Source organism: Olea europaea, chromosome 18, assembly GCF_002742605.1.
Source record: "Olea europaea var. sylvestris chromosome 18, O_europaea_v1, whole genome shotgun sequence".
Classification (NCBI taxonomy): Eukaryota; Viridiplantae; Streptophyta; class Magnoliopsida; order Lamiales; family Oleaceae; genus Olea; species Olea europaea.
The window spans coordinates 6,489,645-6,514,151 of NC_036254.1; the positions used below are offsets into that span (position 1 = coordinate 6,489,645).

General features: G+C 34.4%; 3 protein-coding genes and 1 pseudogene across 5 annotated transcripts; all 4 read left to right on the forward strand.

Moving 5' to 3' along the window:
* The first annotated feature begins 1,739 nt into the window (after window positions 1-1,739).
* On the forward strand, window positions 1,740-2,615 carry LOC111366665 (uncharacterized mitochondrial protein AtMg00810-like). Its single transcript, XM_022987374.1, has 3 exons — window positions 1,740-1,856; window positions 1,940-2,382; window positions 2,540-2,615. The coding sequence occupies exons 1-3, from the start codon at window positions 1,740-1,742 to the stop codon at window positions 2,613-2,615; spliced, it is 636 nt and encodes a 211-aa protein (XP_022843142.1).
* Window positions 2,616-3,862: 1,247 nt separating this feature from the next.
* Window positions 3,863-6,058, forward strand: LOC111366666 (tyrosine-sulfated glycopeptide receptor 1-like). Its single transcript, XM_022987375.1, has one exon. The coding sequence runs from the start codon at window positions 3,863-3,865 to the stop codon at window positions 6,020-6,022; it is 2,160 nt and encodes a 719-aa protein (XP_022843143.1). The 3' UTR covers window positions 6,023-6,058.
* Window positions 6,059-6,177: 119 nt separating this feature from the next.
* Window positions 6,178-11,711, forward strand: LOC111366667 (annotated as a pseudogene).
* A 5,326-nt stretch (window positions 11,712-17,037) lies between these two features.
* LOC111367305 lies at window positions 17,038-19,367 on the forward strand. Of its 3 annotated transcripts, XM_022988114.1 has the most exons (5): window positions 17,038-17,265; window positions 17,991-18,108; window positions 18,559-18,606; window positions 18,675-18,779; window positions 18,859-19,367. In XM_022988114.1, the coding sequence occupies exons 1-5, from the start codon at window positions 17,243-17,245 to the stop codon at window positions 18,925-18,927; spliced, it is 363 nt and encodes a 120-aa protein (XP_022843882.1). In that variant the 5' UTR covers window positions 17,038-17,242; the 3' UTR covers window positions 18,928-19,367. The 3 variants fall into 3 exon arrangements, 2 of the variants coding, with proteins under 2 accessions (XP_022843882.1, XP_022843883.1); XR_002697787.1 differs by lacking the exon at window positions 18,559-18,606 and having other exon boundaries at window positions 17,038-17,294; XM_022988115.1 differs by lacking the exon at window positions 18,559-18,606.
* Window positions 19,368-24,507: the final 5,140 nt, after the last annotated feature.

Below are 24,507 nucleotides of genomic sequence, written 5' to 3' on the forward strand. Positions count from 1 at the left end.
CTAGATATTTAGTATCTTTTTCTTCTACTACCTATTAGGTGCAAGACCCACAATCTTAGAAGGTGATTGGGACTGGTTATAGGCAGGGGGACTCTATGTTTTGCATATGCTTAAAGTACTAGAAATTGCAACTTTTAGTGTTGATTTGTCATCTTTCCATTTGAATCGTTTATCTTCTACCTTCTATTTATGGCATTCTCGTCTTGGTCAAGTTTCAACATCTCGTTTAAAATTCTTAGTTTCTACTGGAGCATTAGATAATTAGAAAATAGATGATATTTTTTTATTGTAGTGGATGTAAATTAGTAAATTTTTTTGCATTACCTTTTAATAAAAGTTCCTCTATTTCTACTGTTCATTTTGATCTCGTTTACTCTGATATATGGGGACATTCTCCCGTTACCACTAAAGGGGGTTCAAGATATTATGTTTCTTTTATTGATGATTACACTCGTTATTGTTAGGTCTTTCTTATGAAACGTTGCTCTGACTTCTTTAGTACTTTCAGTACATTTAGAGCACTTGTCAAAACTTAGCATTCTGCTATTATCAAATGTTTTAAATGTGATTTGGGTGGAGAGTATACCTCTAATGCCTTTTCTAATTTACTTCTTTCTGATGGCACTATTCACTAAACTGCTTGTACAGACACTCCCGAACAAAATGGTATTGTTGAAAGAAAACATGGACATCTTGTTGAGACAACTTGTTCTCTTTTACTCTCTGCATCCACTCCTAGTAAATTTTGTGGAGAAGCAATGCTTACTGCTACTCATTTGATTAATAGAATCCAAACCTCACATAATTTAGGTTTGTCTCCTTTTGAGAAGTTGTATGGATATGCTCCCAATTATTCTTATTTATGTGTCTTTGGTTCTACATGTTTTGTTATTTGACCTCATGTTGAGCGTAGTAAATTATCCCCTAAATATGCTATTTGTGTCTTTTTGGGTTATGGCACAAAACAAAAGGGATATCGTTGGATCAAAAAATCATATTTCTCTCGTCATGTTATATTCCTTGAACATATACCTTTCTTTTCTATTCCCGCTAGTTCTCATAACATGACTAAGTCTGATCTTATTCACATTGATCCATTCATTGGTGATACTGAGATTGTCCCACAACTAGTTCCCCACACATCCACTCTTACTTCAGATCTTGATTCTTGCAGGATTCCCATTGATAGTTCTGCAGATACTGGTACTTTGACCCCTGATACATTAGTTGTTCCTTCTCCTGCTATGACTACCCAACCACCTCCTGAGAGAGGGTCTCCTCCTCCTCGTTACCTTGTGCGTACTTATAAGTTTACTAAATTATCATATTTTGCTTACACTCGTTACTATAGTTCTTTCATTTCATTTTTAGCTTCTGTTCATCAGCTTTCTGAGCTTATGTCCTATAGAGAGGCAGTTTGTGATCCAATTTGGTAAGAGGCTATAGCTGAGGAACTTACGATTCTACATCAGACACATACATGGGACTTGGTATCTCTACTACTAGGAAAATGAGCAATTAGTTCTCGATGGGTATATAAAATCAAAACTAAGTCTAATGGATCAGTTGAAAGATATAAAGCTCGATTAGTTGCAAAGGATATTCTCAGTAGTATTGTATGGATTATGAAGAGACTTTTGCACCTGTTGCAAAAATGACTACTGTTTGCTCCTTTATTGCAGTTGCTTCTGTTTGTTGATGGAATATATCTTAGATGGATGTTAAAAATGCCTTCTTGAATGGATAACTACATGAAGAAGTCTACATGGTTTCTCCTCTTGGTGTTTCTCATCAACTTGGTGAAATTTGCAAACTTCGAAAAGCTCTCAACGGTCTCAAATAGGCTCCCGAGCTTGGTTTGAAAAGTTTTCTCTTATGATTACTTCACTTGGTTTTTGTTCTAGTCATCATGATTTAGCTTTATTTTACAAATATACAGCTGTTGTCGCATTTTCTCTCTTTATATGTTAATGACATGATTATTACTGGTGATGATACTGATGGCATTACGGTTCTAAAGTCAGAGTTAGCTCGTTGCTTTGCAATGAAAGATTTAGGCTCACTTCATTACTTTTTGGGTATTGAAGTTGCATCATCCCCGAAAGGTTATCTTCTTTCTCAGTCTAAGTACATAGCTGATATATTTGAGCGTGCTTGTCATACTGATAACAAGACTATTGATACACCTCTTGAGTTTAATGCTAGATATTCGTCTTCTGATGGTTCTTCATTATCAGATCCTAGTTTATATCGTACTATTGTTGGTAGCTTGATTTATCTTACCATCACTCGTCCAGATATTGCACACGTTGTTCATGTAGTTAGTCATTTTGTTACCTCGCCTACTACAGTTCATTGGGCTGCTATTCTTCATATCTTGAGGTATCGTTAGGACACTCAGTTTTAGAGTCTTTTACTTTCCTCAACTTCTTCATTAGAATTACAAGCATATTGTGATGTTGATTGGTTTAGTGATCCTACATATCGTCAATCTACCACTGGCTTTTGTATCTTTCTTGGTGATTCTCTTATTTCTTAGAAGTGCAAGAAACAAGTTACTGTTTCTAGATCTTCCACGGAAACAGAGCATCATGCCATGGCTCCACTACTTATGAGATAGTTTGATTACATTGGTTGCTTGCAGATATGGGTATATTTCTTAGTCGATCTACTCCTTTGTACTGTGATAATAAGAGTGCTATTCAAATTATACGCAATTCAGTATTTCATGAGAGGACGAAGCATATTGAGATTGATTGTCATGTCACTCGACATCATTATCGTCTTGGCACTATAACGTTACCTTTTGTTTCTTCTACTATGCAGATTGTTGAGTTATTTACGACGTCACATTCCAGTTCGCGATTTCATTTTCTGTTTGGCAAATTCTTGATGCTTCTTGCAGCAGCAGCAGCATCATGAGTTCGAAGGGAGATGTTAAATATATTAATTTTATATTAAGGGTAGATTAGTCATTATATTTATCTACTTGTAAGATTATTTAAAGTTTCCCTTTTCTTGTATTTTCATTAGTTCAATTAATGTAGTAACCCTAGACTCCTTTGTTTTTCTCTCTTTTTTGTATTATTAGTTTATCATAACTCATTATTTAGTGCAGTGTTGCCCATAAAACTATAGATTTTGCTTTTCACAACTTTCAATGAAAATCATTCGATCAAATTTTATTCTCTAGAAACTTAGTCGGTGGCCACTTTTAAATTTGGCTTTACCGAAACTGGACAATTAAAATATTTTATTTTTCTCATTTCTCAATTATGCATCCACAAATATTAATATTAGTAATAGTAGTAACAGCAGTGGCCCACACGGATACACATCTTGACTTTTTATAATGAAAAAAGTATTACATTAATGATAGACTGTGAATTGAATTTTATTTCATTACTACTCAAAATCTGGAAATTTCCTGCAAACTTAACCCTGTTTGCCAATTTGGTTTGGATTAAAATCTAATTTTAATATAACTCAAACTTGAACAATTAATATTAGTCACATTTATCATGAGTCACACAACTTGCCAATCACATATTTCAAAAACTTCTTCACAATCAACCAAAAAATCTAATTTTAATTCCCACCAAAAATTTTAAAATGCTATTGATAAAAAGTCGTAGAAAAAATTATAACAAAAAAAATATAAATCTTATTATTATAGCTATTGATAAAGTTAAGAAGCAGAATTCAACAAACATCGTCCCACAAATTAACTTAATTTACACACCAAAATCGTCGTACCAATCAACACACACAACACGCATATTTGTGTATATAAAGCAAATACCTCCTGAATTTACGTTGTCATTAAAAGTTTATCCACTCCAATCTCTCTCAAATTATCACAATGACAAAACAACTTGACAATTCCAATGTCTTCTCTTTCCGTGCCCTTTTTCATAATTTACTGTTTTTAATTCTATTTACACAACTTTTTAGCTTTATGATTCCCTGCCAAGCTACATGCAGAAAAGTTGACCGTGACTCCCTTCTAGCCTTCTCCTTTGGTGTCTACAGTTCCAATCCTTTGAAGTGGTATTCCTCCATAGATTGTTGCATGTGGGAAGGTGTCAGTTGTGATAATATTAATCGGGTAATCCATCTGTTGCTGCCATCAAGAGGACTTGCTGGAAGCATATCTCCTTCTCTTGCAAACCTCAGCCATCTCTCTCAATTCAATCTCTCGCAAAATAGGCTATCAGGTCCTATTCCAGACGGATTTTTTATGGCCTTCAAACGCCTCGTTGTCGTTGATTTGAGCGAAAATCGTCTAACTGGAAAGTTGTCGGATTTTGATAAGCTGATGAGTACAGTCAAAACAGTGAATTTATCCAGTAACCACTTCCAGGGAACAATCCAATATGCATTTTTCCAGCAGGCGGTAAATTTGAAAAGCTTTAATGTCAGCAACAACAGCTTCTCCGGGCCAATTCCTTCGTCTATCTGTGAATTTTCCTCCTCAATCCAGCATCTTGATTTCTCACGAAATCTCTTTCTTGGTCCGATTTCCGAAGGTTTTGGCCAGTGTTCCGATTTGCAGTCTCTACGAGCAGATGTCAATAATCTATCTGGAGATGTTCCCAGCGATATCTACAAAGTTTCATCACTGCAAGAACTGTACTTGTCTGCCAATAGGCTCTCTGGTCCGATCAATGGAATCCTTGTTAACCTCATTAACCTTAGAACCCTTTCACTCTATGATAATAAATTGACAGGAACCATTCCTCAAGATATTGGGCGGCTTTCCAACCTGGAAAAATTGTTCCTTCGTAAAAATCTACTAAATGGCACTCTGCCCCCATCTCTTGCAAACTGTACAAGACTTGTGATGCTGGATTTAAGTTTCAACTTCCTTGAAGGTGAACTTTCTGCATTCGATTTCTCGAAATTCATTCAGCTTAGGTCAGTTGACCTGGGGAATACTTCATTCAATGGTGGATTGCCAGCAAGCCTTTATTCATGCAACAAACTGACTGCAATTCGCCTGGCCCACAATAAACTAAATGGTGAGATTTCGCCTGGCATTATGGGGTTACCATCTCTGTCTTTCTTATCCCTTTCTGGGAACTGCCTAAACAATATCACAAGTGCAATACAAATCTTACAAGGGTGCAAGAACCTCAGAATATTATTACTCTCACAAAATTTTTTCGATGAGTCATTGCCTGACGATGATAGTTTGATAGGATCTGATGGGTTCCAAAATCTCCAATTCCTGGCTCTAGGTGGCTGTAGACTCACTGGTCAAATTTCAATGTGGTTATCTAAATTAAGAAAGCTGGAGGTTCTAAACCTATCGCTTAACAACATCACAGGCTCCATTCCGGCTTGGTTTGGCGATCTTCCAAACCTTTTCGTATTACATTTGTCCCACAATCTTCTCTCAGGATACTTCCCGGTGGAACTCGCAGGACTGAGAAGACTCACCACGAAACTGAGTACAGATCAAGTAGACCAAAGTTATTTAGAGTTTCCTATCTTTAGTGAGTATAATTACGCCTCCAGTCTGCAATACACTAAGCTCTCTTACCTGCGACCAGCGATAAACCTCGGGAGTAACAGTATCAGTGGTACCATCCCAACTGAGATTGGGCAGTTGAAATTTATCTTTTTCCTGGATCTCAGCAACAACAATTTCTCTGGCAGCATTCCTGACATAATATCTAATCTCACCAACTTGGAAAAGCTGGACCTCTCTGGCAACCATCTTTCTGGTCAAATTCCTGCATCATTCAAGAATCTTCATTTTCTGTCTTCTTTCAATGTTGCCTACAACGATCTTGAGGGTCATATACCCGTTGGAGGCCAGTTTGAGACATTTCCCAATTCAAGCTTTGAAGGAAATCCAGGTTTATGTGGTGAATTTTTGCCCCACTCTTGCAGTGGTCAATCAGAAACTACCCTTCAGAAAGGAACAAAGAGAAAATTCTTTAATTGGCTTAGCTTTGAGATAGGTTATGGAATTAGCTTCATCCTGGCACTGCTAGCAGGTTTGAAATTTTTGTGAGTTCAAATGCTAATAATAATCACGTTTATATTATAATAAAAAGAGAGAGAGATTTAAAGTATACTTAAAATCTGATTATCAGTTTCTTGATTGAATTCGAATTCACGAACTTTCGACTTTTTAATTCAAGAAATTTCAAATTTTAATTCAAAATCATGACATTCCCAACCTTTGAATCTTTTATAGTATTCTCAAAATTAAATACTATATCGAGGTGTAGACATCTTTTCAATTAAATCAAAAACCTATTTCTACACTAGGCGGACCAAGAAAATATTGAGACATCAGACAACAAAAAATTAATTTGGTCTCTCTCTCTCTCTCTCTCTCTCTCTCTCTCTCTCTCTCTCCCTCCTCACTATATACAGTCCCTAGGGTATTGTACGTAGGCAAAGTAGTTTAATCTATGTCAAGTCTGATTCGGTCATATATCATTTAATTGTCCAAAAAATTTAATCACTTTCAAAGTCTTTACAATTGAGTTCAAAATTTTAAAAAGCTACCACAAGACCTGTTCGTACGTATATCTTCCAAGTTCCAATAATTAAATCATGTTTAATCAATCTTAGATTACAAAATTCAATTATTAGTATTCGCTCTTTCATTTTTTATTTTTTATTTTTCACTAAAAGCAAAGAATTGTACTCTTGAAATATATAACATTACAGAAACAGAAATATATGTGCAATATTTTCTTCTGACATACCATATATATAATTTATCCTATTCGCGATTCAATAATTAGTTACAGGCATAAACGACTTTTTTGCCTTTTCAATTTTTCTTATTGAATTAAGCAACATTTTCTCCAATGGTTTTGAGAACAAATTATAGATGTTGAAATATAACCATGGCTAAATATAATTGTTCAATAAAAAATAAAAACTTAAATAGTCATTAATTCCTTTTTCCAGGCGACAGTTCTCGACGTGAATTTGAGTTCTCTACTTCACTCGTTTTAAATTCCCAACTCACCGACATATTGATCAATCAAATCGATCTCACTCATTGATAGAGCAAAGAACTATTAAACTCATGAATAGATATTTACAACTTTGTCCAAGATGTTCGTTGAACACCCCACGATCAAGTTAAATTTAATTCTTTGTACAGTCTCGTTTTAGGATTAAGCTCGACACATGATAAATTCAATACACTCCTAGTGTACTAGTGTTATCATTAAACTATTTTTACAATAACGATAAATCGCAAACCCGAATATTGAAATAATAAATACTACAACCTTTAAGTATAAAGTGTCAATTCTTATATATTGATTATAAATAATTTTATTTATATGCAAGATAAAGTTATTGCACATTATGATAATTGGTATTTTTATTCACACGCTCAATGTTAAATAAAATGCAATAGCAATAAATAAATCAAAATCAAAATCTGAATATTTGGTAAATGCAACACTAAACATTCACAAAATATTTATTATTTTTATTGTTTATATAGTGTAGTAGAAAATTGATTGGGTAGGTCAACAGGTTAATTGTACATGTACATATATATGTAGGAGTCCACGTAGGATATTCTTTGAAGGAAAAATACATAACTATCATAATTATCGGCACCACCAAAATAATCACTGCCACCTAAAATCCACATCCCACCACTATCACCGATACTTTAAATCCACAGCCCCCACCTCCAACTCCAACACACCACAACTACCAATTGCACCTCAAATCCACAACCACCTCTTTCAATTTCAAAAGTAAAGTTCAATAATTTTAATATTTTTTTTTAATGTAAAATCATATATATCCACCCCCAAATCACTTAATCACTTTACAAAAACTGGCCCAAATGTTGCCCCTTATGCTTTTCCTGCATGCTTTCTTCCTTTCCCCTATAAATTCCTCCATGCAATTGGTAGTGTTTTGTGTGAAACAATCGTGTTACCACCCTCCACCTTTCAACTTCCTCCCTTTTCAGTACCACTCTGCCGAATACACTTTCTAATCTTACTCTCCTTTTTCGATTCCATTCCGCCAGTACCGAATTTCCTGTTTTTAGGCACTAAATTTTTTAATAATTTCATTTACAAAATAATAAACTTAAGGGTAATATATTACTACTACAAAAATTGTTTGTTGCACCACAATCTTAGATAATTGTTTAATCTACTTAAATGGCCTAGGTAAAATTACAATAATAACTGATCTTTAAAAAAAATAATAATAATAAGGTGAAATATTATTATTATTATTATTATTATTATTATTATTATTATTATTATTATTATTATTATTATTTATTTATTTATTTATTCATTTATTTTTGGGTCTCAGGCTCAGCTACAACGGTTAACTTGTCTTCTACTTTTATTCAATTTGCAAAGATTGGATGTCAGCAATAACAGCTTCTCTGGTTCAATCCCTTCATCTGTCTGCAGATTTTCGCCTTTAATGGTGCATCTTGATTTCTCCAATAATGACTTTGTAGGCCCAATTTCACACGATTTTGGCCAGTGTCACAATTTATTGAGACTACGAGCAGGTTTCAACAACCTTTCGGATGCCATTCCCAATGATACTTATATGGTTTCATCACTGCAAGAACTTACTTGCCTACCAATAACCTCAGAAACCTCTCTCTATGGCAATGAATTGACAGGAATGATTCCTCAAGATATTGGGAGGCTCTCCAACTTGGAACAGTTGTGGCTTCATGTTCGTCAAAATCCCGCAAGCGTACGGGTTCGTTGTACAAGTAATAATCGTGATGAGAGAGTTATCGTCCCATAGGAAATAAGGATCAATTTTAGTATATTTGATATATTTCATTCGTATTTGTAACTAAAAGATGATCGAGGGAATAGCTAAATAATTTTTATAACTAAAACTTGTGAAAATAATTAAATTTGGTTTAAAAATTCAAATGTGTAAACGTATTGGATTTCCGACGCCATTGATCAATTCCTAGTTCTAATTCTCAACCAATAATAATTATCTCAATTTATACAATTGCAACGATCGATAATTCCGTTTTTATTTATTTATTTATTATTCTTTTCCAAGATATAATAAACCTGTGATTACCACGAGACGATCCTATTCCTAGTCCGAATTCATATGGCAAACATGCATTGACAATTAGGATTATCATATAAGATCGCACACGCGACAAATACTATTCCTAATATTTATTGCCCATGTGTCCCAATAATAGTGTTCTACCTATCGTGAGTTTTTCAACACTACCAAAAAATAACTTATTATCCTAATGATGCGCAAACATTAAAACAATCTAATTATGCATATTATTAGAATCACAACGCAATGATTAACATAAAAACATAGGTCTCGAATTAAAACTAAAAATTAAACAATTTTGTCATCATCCAATATGTGAAAAGGAATTAGCCAAACATGATGCGAGAATTAAATAAATAAAAGTGGAACGACATCACCAAAAAATTCGACGGAACGTGATTAATTTTTGTGTCAATGATTCTGCCGTCTCTTTCCTCTTCAATGTTTTCTGCATGTGTCGTCTTCTTCCAGCAATTCTTGTCTTTGTCTATATATATATATATATTCTGCCTCAATGTTCGACTATTCCAATTTCTGCTCGTCTGTTACTCCGACAGCTGCTGCCCTCTTGTACTTTGTATAATAAAATTCAGCAACCAATTCCCAGGCTGCCGTTCCTGTGCGTATGTATATTCTTCTCTGTTTCAGCCTCAAATTGCCTGAGAAGTATATAATATTGTTCAGCAACTGGTAGCTCCAAAGTGTGCGTAAATAATATAGAGTATTGGCTGCCCTTTTTTTTCTCCCAGACTGCCGTTTCTTGTGCGTATATTATGAATTGAATTCCAAGGTAGCTGCCTCCTTCACCCGGCTTTGGTTTCTGTGCGTATCAATATATTAAATTGGCCACCCAAAGCTCAATTCCCAGCCTTAAGTGTATGTATCTTTTTTTCAGCAGTAGGCAGAATTCTCCTCCTTTTTTTTCTCTTAGCAGCCGACAATGTATATCTATATATTCCCCCAGGCTGCTCCCCCTCTTTTTTCTACATGTGTTTGTATATATATACCTCAACAATTAAACCTTTGTTGTAGCCCAATTAGGGGTCCAAAATAATATTAAATTTGAATTCCAAGGCCAGTCCAATTGAAGGCCATTTAATCAATTATTTTTCTCCCAGTACTAAATTTTCGAAGCGATGCAAATCAGCCCACTTTTTATAGTTAGACTTTCATTCCCAAAAATTGTATCCAATGGCCAATTTAATCCACGTACTTGGGATTTTGCCATTTCTGCCCGTTTTTGCTTCTTTCCTTTCATTCCTTTTTATTCGTAGAAATCCACCTATTAAACATAAAAACAACAATTTAGGAATATATTTCGCCAAAAGACTATTAAATATCGCTATTTTAGAGTCACGAATAAGTATACTTATCACTTCACATAAATAAAATAAATGGACCTCTGGCTCAATCTCTTAAAAATTGTACGCAACTTAGGTCAACCTCCTTGAAGGTGAACTTTCTGCTTTTGATTTCTCCAAATTCATTCAGCTTAGATCAATTGACATCAGGAATAATTTCATTGGAGGTAACTACCATCAAGCCTTTTTTATGCAAGAATTTGATTGCAATTCGCATGGCTACCAATAGTTTTAATGGAAAGGTTTTGCCTGAAATAATGGCATTACAATTTCTATCCTTCTTATCCCTTCCTAATAATAGCCTAAACAATATCACCAATGCGATGCGCATCCTAACAGGGTGCAAGAACCTCAGCACTTTAATCCAGTCAAAAAACTTTTACAATGAACCACTGCCTGGAGACGAAGACTTGATAAGAGCTGGCGAGTTCCAAAATCTTCAAGTCCTGGGTTTAGGTGGCTGTGGATTCGCAGGTCTAATTCCAATTTGGCTGTCTAGACTAGATAAGCTAGAGGTTCTAGATTTATCGCTTAACAACATCACACGCTCCTTCCCAGGATGGTTTGGGGACCTTCCAAACCTTTTCTACTTGGATTTGTCCCAAAACCTTTTATCAGGAAACTTCACCATGGAACTTATAAAACTGAGAAGACTAGCAACACAACAGACTTTGGATCAAGTAGACCAAAGTTATTTAGAATTGACCGTCTTTGTTCAGCCCCATAATGCCTCCAATCTGCAATCCAACCAGCTCTCCAACTTGCCACCAGCTATATACCTCAGGAGTAATGGTATCAATGGTACCATCCCAATCGAGATTGGCCAATTGAAGTTTATCGTTGCCCTGGATCTCAGCAATAACAATTTCTCTGGCAGCATTCTGGACACAATAGCTAATCTCAATAACTTGGAGAAACTGTACCTCTCTAGCAACAATCTATCTGGTCAAATTCCTGTGTCGCTAAAAAATCTTCACTTTCTGTCCCTTTTTAATGTTGCAGACAACAATCTCGAAGGTCCTATTCCTGTAGGAGGTCAGTTTGACACATTTTCTAAATCAAGCTTTGAAGGAAATCCACTTTTTGTGTGGTAAAATTTTGCAACGCTCTTGCAGTAGTCAATCAGAAACTACCCATCAGTTAGTGCAAAGGAAAGGAATGAAGAGAAAAATCATTGAATTAATTCTTGTGGACCCAAGACGACTGATATGGATATGGTATCCTTCAACTTTTTTTGGAGTATTTAATGAAGTTGCAAATGATACCAGCCTTGTCGTATAGTTTCCTAACAATACAAATAAACCAATGGACCTAACTGTCGCGGAATCCCTCGAGAAATCTTGATTCTGGGCTCAGAAAACAACCAAACGAACAATAGTTTACCTCAACTCGACCCAAAACTTCCACACTTGGTTGCCACCAGATTCACTCTACAAAGGAGACTATGGTGGTGGAATATGCAATCCACAAAGGAAGAAGAAAGGTGAAGGAAGACACCAAAAACACTCCAAGCTCTCTAACTCCAAAGAAAGCCGGCTGCCTCTCTCTTCTCTTTTCTTGTTTTCTCTCTAGCATACTACACACACACAAAGTCATAGCTAGGAACAAAACATAAATAGCAAGACATTAGGTGGCTCATATGGATTGGACCACTGTCTTCTCTACAAATGGGCTGCCACTTAATTACAAATAAATGGACCACACAATCAAAAAACCATCCAACCTAAACTTGGGCCATCCAAAAATATAGGTTGTTTTCGAGTCGAGTCAAGTCCATGGTGTCGATAAATTATCCGACAACTATTTTAAATCATCGCCAAATTTTTTGGGTATCAAAACGCAACACTAACAACTGCTGAAATTTTGAAAGCCATAGGCAATTTCAACCCGTCAAACATAATTGGGTGTGGCAGCTTTGGTTTGGTATATAAAGCAACTTTAGCAGATGGTACCAAGCTGGCAATTAAGAAACTCTCGAGAGATATGGGTCTGATGAAAAGGGAATTCAAAGCCGAGGAAGAAGCTTTGTCCACTGCTCAACATGAGAATTTGGTTATGCTGCAGGATTACTGTGTTCATGAAGGCTATAGATTGCTAATATATCCCTACATGGAGAATGTGTTGAATTTTATGCGCAATAATAAAGAGATAAAAGAGAGAAATCAACACACGTAATTACGTGGTTCGACAGTGTGCCTACATCCACGAGAGCGAAGCGGAGATAATTTTTATTTAGTATGAAAAATAGGGTTACAACATTATTATTTATACTAATCCTAGCCAAGGCCCATACAAGACTTTAAGGCCTGTAAAGAAAATACCTTGTACTGTACCGCAGGGGCATTGCCCCCGCACCCCCAACCCATTTAGTGTTTCTAGCAACCAGATATTGAATTAAACCTGTACAAGGCCGATGCTATCACTCCACTTCGACATCACCCTATTTGATCCGTGAAACCTATGTTCCACTCTAATGGAAAATTCAAAGCCGAGGTTGAAGCTTTGTCCACTGCCCAACATGAGAATCTGGTTACGCTGCAGAATTACTGTGTTCATGAAGGCTATAGATTGCTAATATATTCCTACATGGAAAATGGGAGCTTGCATGTGTGTCAACCAGAACCCTGTCAAGAGGCCGACTATACAAGAAGTTGTTGATTGGCTCAAAGATGTAGAGTGCAACCATCAGGCAGCAGGATAAGGAAAACACGCAACATAAAGCATTGTACATATAAACATGGGTGCCAAATCACTTCTACAATCAGTTTGTCGTTCAGGCAATTCTTTTTCCTTAAAAAAATAGGAGGTTTATGTAATGAGTATGCGAACTTGTACAAAGATAAATTTTGCTGCCAAAGAAAATAAAGTATGCATGTATACAACATAAATACACAACAAACACACTCATATTTATTGAAAATAAGTTTGATGGGCTGTCATTGCAGTTTTATACAGCAGTATTTACAAGGTTCATATGAGTAACACACATTTTATCAATATACAACAGGAATTAAACTTCCAGTGTACAGCATTTACACGGTCATGTTGTCATGCCAAGTAAATTTTATATTCAGTCTGCCCGTAAAAATGCATGTTAATAATAACATAAAAAAACTACTTAACCTTTTCCGTATGGTGTACAATTATGTTCACACAGAAGGGTAGCAACACAGAGGAGTGAACACATTAGATGTAATCTACCCTAATTGTGTCAGACATTTTCTATGTCCTGGAGGTAGATAGAGAAGAAATTGCTAAAGAGCTGCAGTATGTTTCATAATTGATCAAACATTTAGGCTTTCCAACACCCTGTAGTACGAGATACAAGAGCATTGCTGACGTTCTCCTTTTTGTTTATGTTATCCTAGTACGTGACTACAAAAATCTCAAAAAATAAAATATAGAAAAAATCAATCACAACTCTCAAATTCTAGTCCCTTTAAGAATCAATTCCAATTAAATCCATTGCTAATCAAATCATAAAAGGTTTGATCAAGCCCAAAAATTGACATTCTTCATTTGTTTATGTTATCCTACGTACGAAGGAATTTGCAAAAGCTACCCTTTCAGCACCTTCAAAATCATCTAACACGATATTGGTTGTTCGTGTCACCTTTGGAAAAGTAAACTACTGTAAAAATTAGCTGCTATTTTGCCTCTTTCTGTAAATCTCAACACCTCTCTATATCTTAGACAATTCACCTTTCATAAATGAAAGAAAAAAACCTATGTATATCAATTGTAGTTATACTATCCTGTTTTCAATACCTGATGTTACTTGAATCTAAAATGATCCAAGATTTGAATTTAAAGCCACGCCAACTGCATAGTTCGTAGCATATATCTCATAAATGATTAGCTCCTTAACATCCTAATGGAAAAATCACTAATTTTAAGGAAGTCAAACAGGAGCTTGTAAAGATAGGAGGTAGAGCCAAATTATTTTAAATAAAATAGTGAAGGTTCCACTTGTTTAAAAATGATCAAATTAAAATGGTTGGGAATTTTAAACAAAAATATTCAAAATTGTACATATTTCATAACATTACAAAGTCAAAACATATATTTTCTAAGATGACATCAAATTGTTGCAGTTATTATTTCTCACGCATCATCAGTACTAGCTGAGATTTAGAACATAAAGGTCGAAATTTTATAATTCTTCATAATGTTGTGAATTCTCCCCTTAGTTCCGGCCAAAAGAATGACCCTAAATTGGTTTAGATATTTCCACAAGCAGTTGGCACTCTGGGCACTATTCATAAGCCGTAAAATCGAAGCAATAATGCTATACCATCAAACTCAAGAGTTGAATTAAATTCGAATTATTTTCTCATAATCAACGTTCAATTTTGATTTAGCATAAATAGAAAGATAAATCCATGCTATCAAAATAAATGATAACCTCAAATATCCAAACGGAATAAACCGTGAACCCTTCACTTTAGGTCAGAAATTGGAAAAATTGGCGTATTATTAGGGTTCTTGGTTTGAGTTTGAAAAGGAATATGGAGGGAAGGAAGAGCAAAATAACCTTAAAAGCGTACATGCAGAGTCCGCAGGGATTTACCAAAAGGCGATTTTAGGTTATGAACAAAATATCAAAAATAAAGGGAAATTTATGGAAAACGACTCCTCTTTAAAAAATTTACAAATTATGCCCCTTTTTCATTAACTTTACTTTAATTTATTTCTCATATTCATTTTGAATCACATATTCACACAATAAAATATTTTACACTTAAACTCATAACGTTTTCTTATTTTTAACCACACATTCTCAAAAATATTATTTAAAACTATGTTTTTTTAAATTTTGAGGTCACAATGCAGGGTTTTATCGTTGTCTTTATTTCCCTGAAATAAGAGTTCTTCAAAATTAATCACATTCATTGGATCACTTGATTAGATGGTCTAATGTATTTTTAATTATTTCATGAAACGGTTAGAAACTTCCAAAATTAAGTTAATCATTAGAACTTACCAACATTATGTTATTGCTCAGATTAAATCTTGATCAAATGTGTTCAAAAATTATATAAAAATAATGGCCATAATCAATAAGGATGTGTTTTATCAACAATACTGCCTCACACGACCTATACAGGCCACACACATTATGGGGGGTGGGTAATTTTTTTTTAAATAATCACCCACGCCCACCCCCTCACACAGCTTGTGAGGGGACCTGTACAGGCCTGTACATTAGGCATTTTTGGTGTTTTATTTGCTGTTTTCAAATTGCTTTCAGTTTTGCAAAATACCGAAATGCATTTGGTTTGGTATTTCTGCAAATGCATTTCCTAAAACAAGGATAAATTTATTACATAAAACTCAAAATACAATTTTGACGCTTTTTGACATTTCCCTGTTCAACATTGTTCTGAAAATGCAATTCGTAAAACAAGGATAAATTTATAATAGATTTCACGCTTTATGCATTGTCTTGAGTTCTATTGTGATGATGGGATGTGTATTGATGTGGTTCCTTGAATGCTGCCCTTGATGCTTCTGTGAAATATAAGGATTGTCTCATCTCATTCCATGGCAAGAGAAAAGCCTAAACTCTTCGTAATTTTTTGACATTTCTTTGTTCAACATTTTCTTATTTCATTAATTGATTTTCTTTGTGAAATTTGTTTAAAAGGGGAATGTTTTTGTGTATATTGATTTACAGTAACCTTAGAGGTCTCTAATGTTGTACATATATATATACACACACACATATATATTTTCCCCCCTTCTAGTTTCACTAAAGAAAAATGATATTTAACAACTAATATTTCAACGACCAAATAAATCTGATCGTTAAAAATTATTTTCAAAGACCAAATTATAAGTTTCGCCGTAGAAATTGGATTACGAAGAATAGAATTTTAAATTAGGTGGAAATATCCTACAACGACCGAAAAAATAGTTGTTAAATCTATATTTTCAACAACCAAATTAAAATTGGTTGTTTTGAGTGGGCGCCAAATAAAATATTCCCTCCAAAATATTTGTTCATATTAAACGACAACAAAATCGGTTGTTAAAAGCACATATAATATAGTAAATATTCGATGACTATAATGTTTGGTCGTTAGTATGATAAAACAATAACTAATTTTATCTCGTTGTTGAAACTAAAGGAAAACTCGACATTTAACGACTATTTATTTAGTGGTTGTTTTAAGTGACATTCAACGACCGATTATGTTTAGTCGTTGGAGGTTTATGACAATCGATTACCGCTTTAGCTTGATGCCAAAATAGTTTTCGGCATTCAACGACTAATAAGACGTAGTCGTTGAAGGTGATATTCAACTATTGATTAAGTGTTGTCACTGAAAGTTTGTGAAAAAGTTAAATTATTCGTGATTTTATTCCCTTTTAATTTATTTCCTTCCATTCTTATCATATTTCCTTAATTCAAATATATCTTTTGCCAACAAAAATATTTGACATATTTCTATGCTAATAATTAACGAAATTTTTTTCAATTACTATTTCAGTATTTCTAATTTTAATTCTCACAAAATATATTTTTGAATTTAAAAGATAAGTAATAAGAAAACGAGAAAATACCTTCTTCTTTTTTTTGGTTACAAATTTCAAAATTCAAATACCCAAAATCTGCACCTTGCTCCACTTTTCCTTTGCCTCCAGAGTTTTTCCCCAAAATTGTCATTCCCTCTCTTAATTTTCCATCTTCCACTCTTCCTGCCCCCCAAAATTTTTTCCCCAAAATTATTCATTCCCTCCCTTAGTTGCTTCCACTTTATTGGAATTCATATAATTGAACACCTTTGATATTAGAATCGTTTGGCTTCATGAATTCAAAAGCCAATTACAGGTCATCTAATATTATTTCGATAAAAGTTTGTAAGTATAGTACTAACAACACTCACGTTCAATGATAGAGTGTGGACTACAATCTACAAATGTGTTATACATCACTTGCAGGAAAACATTTATTCGATCAATCTAAATGGGGGGGTTTTTTTTTTTTTTTTTGACAGTTTTACGCTGATTATGTGAATTTCGTGAGTTGCTGATATGGCACTGGCTTACTGTTTGATAAAATTCTTAAAAGAGCTCTAATTAGTTCTTTAGACCATTGTCTTGTGTTCATCTCTCCCTTCAGCTTTTAATGCACTAATCTTCCATTAGTTAATTTTGTTTGTGCAACCTTAGCCTGATTGCTAGGGGCTGAAAGTAGGGAGAAGCAAAGGCTGATCGGTGCTTGAGATTTGCAAGTTTTTGGCATTTGCTTGCTTTTACAAATTAAGAAGAAATTGGAAAAGTTTTATTTTTTGTATTTAACTATTTGCCTGCTATTAGATGTTCAAAGATCGGATCTTTATATTGCAAAAAAGCATATAATGCAAGGTCTAGCATCAAAGGATTGTAGGAGGATATTGTCTTCTATTTTAGCTCTGAGTGGAGATGCTTCTAGTCTTTTTAGAATTTTGAAACAGTCTTATACCACTGGCTCACTCTGCGAAGAATTTTTGACGGTGTAGAAGCATACCATTTTCCTGTTGAATTATTGAAGTGGGGTTCACTTGGTTTGTGCAGGACATCAAGCTTTGCAACTAGGTTCACACCATTGCAACCAAGGCCATTGGAGTCGATTATTGATATAGAGAGGGCACAGAATAAATCAACTGAAGAACTTACGGACATTTGGGATGATGTAATTCTTTATACCCTATTGAAGTTTTTTCCCCACTAGAATACTCACACTTTGACAGTTTTTTCTGTTTTTCTATTGTTTCTAACACCCTAATACAAATACATGGTTTAGGTTCATTAGCAGACGTGTTCATTCAGATTAAGGAATCTGCTAGGAGAATATATTTAATTATTGACCGTGTTTGCAAGGCCTTTAAGTGTACTTTGTTACCCCCTTATCACTAGAAGTTCAATTGTAAAAGGATGAACCATTAACATCTATTGGGTGAACAATGAATGTCTGGATTGCGTTGACTGAATTTAAAGAGATTAAAGCAGAATTTTGATACTGCCTAAATTTTTAGGAAGGATTTTATAGTATTTGTATTCTAAGCATCCATTGTAGTGGGTGAATGACAAACTATGCTTGTTGTTTTAACGCAAATTTTTGCTCTATGTATTCACTTTTTAGGAAAATCTTCAAGGATCAAAATCTTATTCTGCACACCCACATGAAATGGTAAGTCATAAAGATGTTAAATATTATATTTCATGAATTTTATATATCAATTTTATTTTTTTAAACAGAGGGATCCGCTTACAAAAGAGTTACTGGGTCAGATCAAATTTTTCTATGAGATGAATTGTAGCAATGAACGTGGGTGGACAACTAAAGAAGCGGAGTCCCATTATGTAAGTAGTACTTGTTATAATTGTATAATGAATATTTCAAAAATCTAATATTTTATTTATAATTTACATGGATCCACAGAATCAAATGGTCAACCTTTTACAAGAAGAAAATTCTCAACGAGATTCGAATGAACACCTATGCCTTTAAAAGAATCTGAAATATGTGAGTAAGTTTTGGGCAAGAGATTTTGCCACGTTGATCAATAGAAAAATTCAAAGAAGAAAAGGTTGCAAAATTGTGGTATTTGTGCAGAGAATGCTGCTTTACAAAATAAGTTTGAAGATCTTTGCTCTCAATTGAAATCTCTGCAGACATTTTTTAAGTCGCATTCTTGAAGAGTTTCTTCGGTCTATTCAATCTGATGTGTCTTCGTCCAATGTTTTAAATGGTGATAATTAATATGTTTTTTACTTTATTTTTGGTGATGTAGTAATAGTTATATATTTTTATTTGATTGAGGCAATAGTTTCCAACTTTACATCTACTAGTTTTTAATGTTGAGAACACTAATGATTGAACAGACTGTATTTTTTTGTCTAAATCATGATATTTGATATAATTAATATCTAGTTGTAGTTGTAGTTGATGTTGGGATATTTTAATTGATTTTAGGCTCAAGAAAATTTTAGTTCTTGTCAATGTTCTTTATACCTGCTTTCATTTATTCTTATAATTGTTTATATTTGTGAGTATGGTTTATTTGTAGTATGATGTGAATATGTAAAAGTTATAGAATCATGAATATCACTGTTGACAATCATACTTCTCATTATTTTAATATTTTCATTGTTAATATAAACGTTTTACAACTAATTTTTAGTTGCTTCAATTATATTTTATTGACAAAAAAATTTAATACAACCACAAATCAAGCAGTTGTTGAAACAAAATTTAATTGGTTGTCTATATTAATTTTTAACGACTATTTCTTTTGTTGTTGAAATGAAAGACAACTAAAATTTGGTTACTTTTATTGTATTTTAACGACAAAAACAATTATTAAACAACCAAACAATTGGTTGTTGAGAAAAGAATTGGTTGTCAATAAAAACCTTTTACGACTAATTATTTAGTTGTTAAAATAATACATTTAACGACCAAATGTATTTTTAGTCTTTGAATACAATCATCAACACCTCTTTGCCGACCAACAAATGACCAACTGATTTTGGTCGTTGAATGTGATCAACAAACAAAAATATACATTCTACGACCATTTATATAGTTGTTGAAGGTGACATTTCTTGTAGTGTTTTGTGTTCTCTGCATGAAAACTCAATGTGTAATCTTGACTTTTGCCTTATATTTTAGCTTATCCTAGTGGATTCGAGCATAATCCTTAACGAATGCTCAACGTGGTATTGGGTGTTAGCAATGGTCACCGAACCTTCGGGATTTAGGTTGAAAAATCTTCATGTTATTTACTAGTTTTCATTTTTACTCGTGCTTTTGATGCAGGATGAGACTTAATTTGGGACCAAAACTAACCTTAGACTTAATTTCCATTGTTGCTGCTAAATGTTTTTGTTGTGTTCTTGTGCAAACTTTAAATTCTTCGGTTGGATACTATGGATGGTTTGTTCGGAACAAGTGTGGACATGTGTTAAGTGTGGACATGCCTTAAGTGTTTGTGCATGTATCACAAACGCAACATGCATATTTGTGTGTATAAGCATATACCTTGTCAATCTATCCACTCCAATCTCTCTCAAAATATAACAATGATAAAACAACATGACAATACCAAGACCTTCTCTTTCAGTTCCCTCTTTCCTAATTTACTGTTTTTAATACTTTTACCACAATTTTCTAGCTTTATAATTCCCTGCCAAGCCAATGCAGAAGAGTTGACCATGACTCCCTTTTAGCCTTCCTCCATTGATTGTTGCATATGGGTCAGTTTTAAAAGAAGCAAAAAGTTATGGAATTATTGATCAAGTAATTTAAAGCATTAAATACATGAATAAAATCAACACATAAATTTTAAAGAATTAGAATCTTGAATAAAAGAAATTAAAGGTCTGAAATAGATTACAATTTTCGTCCTAATATATTTTTTAATTATTCATAATATAAAAAGAAAAATAAAATATTTGTATTGTGTACATTATCGGATTTTAAAGAAAGATGTAGAAAAAGGGATGATTCTTGCACCAAGATCTTCTTTTTTTCAGTCAATGCCTCAAACCCTTGATTTCTTGATTTTTTTTTTCTCCTTTAATACGCTCTCCTCAATCTCAAGTTATGTTCTTTGTATCTCAATATGTGGGGCTCCTCAAAAGTGCCTCTATTTTTGTATTTATACTTTTCCCCACGTCTTTGCCGAATTTAGTCTTTATAGCCTTCAAACGGGCTAAATCATGGTGGCGTCTTGCGTTTTGTTTCTTCCTTGGCATCTTTGGGCCCTTAGCGCCAGGTTCCACCTCTCAATTAGTTTCCTCCTTTTTCTTCTTTTAATATAGAAAATTTACTCTTTTGCCATTTTGTTCTTCTTTTCTCCTTGGTTTATGTCAATGGTCTTGTTTTTCCCACTTGTGCAGACTCTAAATTCTTCAATTGGATACTATGGATGGTTTTTTGGGACAGGTGTGGACATGGGTTAAAGTGTGCAACACATTTACACAAGAAAGTGTGGCTAATTTTCAACCACAAGCATGTATCACACACAAAACACGCATATTTGTGTATATAAGAAAATGTTAGAAAAATAAACATGCATTTAACCTATTTAATTTAGTTTCATGAATTTAGAAGCTTGAAATACATGTATTATTATTTCATATGCACCTAATTAATTGTGGTTCATGTATGCAATTATTATTAATTAATGTGTACCTAGTAAATTGTGGTGTATGTAGCAGAATTAAATTGATGGGATAAACTTATGTGATAGGAAGTCCTATAAATACCTAAGTCCACTTCTATTTCCTACAAAGTGGTATCAGAGCCACAATACTAGAAACAATGGCAAATACCAACATGATCCCCTTCCAAGTTCCAAAGCTGTCCAAAGAGAAATTTGATAATTGGTGCATCACCATGAAGGCACTATTTGGTGCACATGATGCATGAGACATCGTGGAGAATGGTTATGAAGCTCCCACCGATCTAGCTGCTCTCACTCAAGCACAAAGGGATCTTTTACAAAATACTAAGAGGAAGGATCAAAAGACTGTTTCTCTTATTCACCAAGCATTGGATGAGGCCACTTTTGAGAAGGTTTCTAGTGCTACTACAGCAAAACAATTATGGGATATGCTTCAAGTTGCCTGCAAAGGAAAGGAGAAGGCAAAGAAAGTTCGCCTCCAAAATCTACGAGGTGAATTTGAAGCTATACGAATGAAGGAATCCAAAAAGATGTCGGATTATATTTCAAGAGTGGTGACCGTTGCAAACCAAATGAAGAGGCTTGATGAAGATGTGACTGTTTTAAGGGTGATTGAGAAAATCCTTAGATCAGTTAGTGAGAAATTTGATCACGTGGTGACTGCCATTAAAGAATCTAAGGATTTGGAAGATATGACAATTAAAGAATTATGCGGATCATTGGAAGCATATGAAGAGAAGCTTAATCGAAGAAGGAAGGAGCTATTGGAGCAGGTTTTACAATCAAAGCTCACATTGAAAAATAAGGAAGAAAAGGGAAATACAAGTTTCAAAGGACGAGGGCGTGGACAAGGATGTGGATGAGGCTTTGGAAGAGGAGGAACTGGTAACCATATTTCATTTCAACGTAGAGATGAAAATTATCAATCCAACTCAACAAGAGGACATGGCAGCGGAGGAGCAAGACCATATCAAAAGAGGTATGACAAGTCACAAGTTAAATGTTATACTTGTCATCAATTTGGACATTATTCATGGGAATGTAAAAGTGGTGAAGGTGCTAAAGCTAACCTTTCTCATGAAGAAGATATAGAAAATAATGAAGAGATAGAGTCTACTCTTTTGATAGCTTGCAAGGACTTGCAGCAAGGAGAAAAACATTCTTGGTTCCTTGATACTAGAGCTACTAATCACATGTGTGGGAACAAAGATTTGTTCATAGAGCTGGATGAGAAGGTTGGTGGCAATATCACATTCGGGGATTCCTCCAAAATTCCAGTAAAGGGGAAAGATAAAATCTTGATACGTATGAAAGATGGAAATCACCAATTTATTTCAAATGTCTATTATGCTCCAGATATGAAGAGTAATATTTTGAGTGTGGGTCAATTATTGGAGAAAGGTTATGTTTTGTTTACAAAAGTTTGCAGTGTGTTTTTAAAGGATGATGCAGGAAATTTGATTGCTAAAGTACCTATGGCGAAAAATCGTTTATTTGTGTTGTTCATACAAACTGATATGGCTAAGTGTTTGACGTCGTGTTATAAAGACTCGTCATGGTTGTGGCAGTTACGATTTGGGCACATAAATTTTGGAGGGCTCAAAACAATGGCTAGCAATGGAATGGTGAAAGGTTTACCTCCAATACATCAGCCTAATCAGCTTTGTGAATGGTGTCTTTTTGGTAAGCAGTCAAGAAAGGTCTTTCCTAAGGAATCTCAATCAAGAGTTTCAAGGCAACTACAATTGATACACACTGATGTATGTGGGCCAATTACTCTCTGTTCTTTTGGTAAGAACAAATATTTTCTTCTGTTTATTGATGATTTTAATAGAAAAATATGGGTGTATTTTCTAAAAGAAAAATCAGAGGTGTTTAAGTGCTTTCAGAATTTTAAAGCTCTTATAGAAAAAAAAAAGTGGATATAAAATCCAGACTGTGAGATCAGAGAGAGGAGGCAAATTTACGTCCAGAAATTTTCGAGAGTTCTGTGATGCCAACGGAATTCGTCGGTTCCTAACCGCTCCAGGATCTCCACAGCAGAACAGAGTTGTTGAAGGAAAGAACCGAACAATTCTCAATATGGCAAGGAGCATAATGAAGACAAAGAAAATGCCAAAAGAATTTTGGGTAGAAGCTGTCGATTGTGTTGTCTACTTGTTGAACCGGTGTGCCACAAAGGCTTTAGCCCACAAGACTCACTTGAAGCATGGAATGGGAGAAAACCAGCAGTATCTCATTTGAAGGTATTTGGATGCATTGCATATGTCCATGTTCTTGATGAGAAGCGCTTGAAACTTGATGACAAGAGTAAAAAATGTGTGTTTGTTGGCTATGATTCAAAAACAAAAGGCTACAAGCTCTATAATCCAAGTGACGGGAGGATGTTTATTAGTAGAGATGTGGATTTTGATGAGGAAACAACATGGAATTGGCATGTTGAAGAAGATAACTATGACTTTCTTCCTTTCTTGGAGGAAGAAGAAGACAATGAAGAAATACATGAGACCACCACTCCTCCAACATCACCATCACGTGGCGACATTGATGATCAAAAGAGTACCAGTGGATTTGTATTTTACATGGGTAACACAGCTTTTACTTGGAGCTCAAAGAAGCAACCAATTGTTACTTTGTCAACCTGTGAAGCTGAGTATGTTGCTGTCAGTTCTTGTGTTACACAAGCAGTTTGGTTAAGGAATTTGTTGAATGAGCTTCATTTTGCACAAAGAGAGCCTACTGAAGTAAATGTTGATAACAAATCAGCCATTGTTTTAGCAAAGAATCCTTTGTTTCATGAACGTAGCAAGCATATAGATACCAAATATCACTTTGTGCGTGAATGCATTGCAAACAAGGTAGTGAAGATTAATTTTGTGAAGTCTCAAGACCAAATTGGA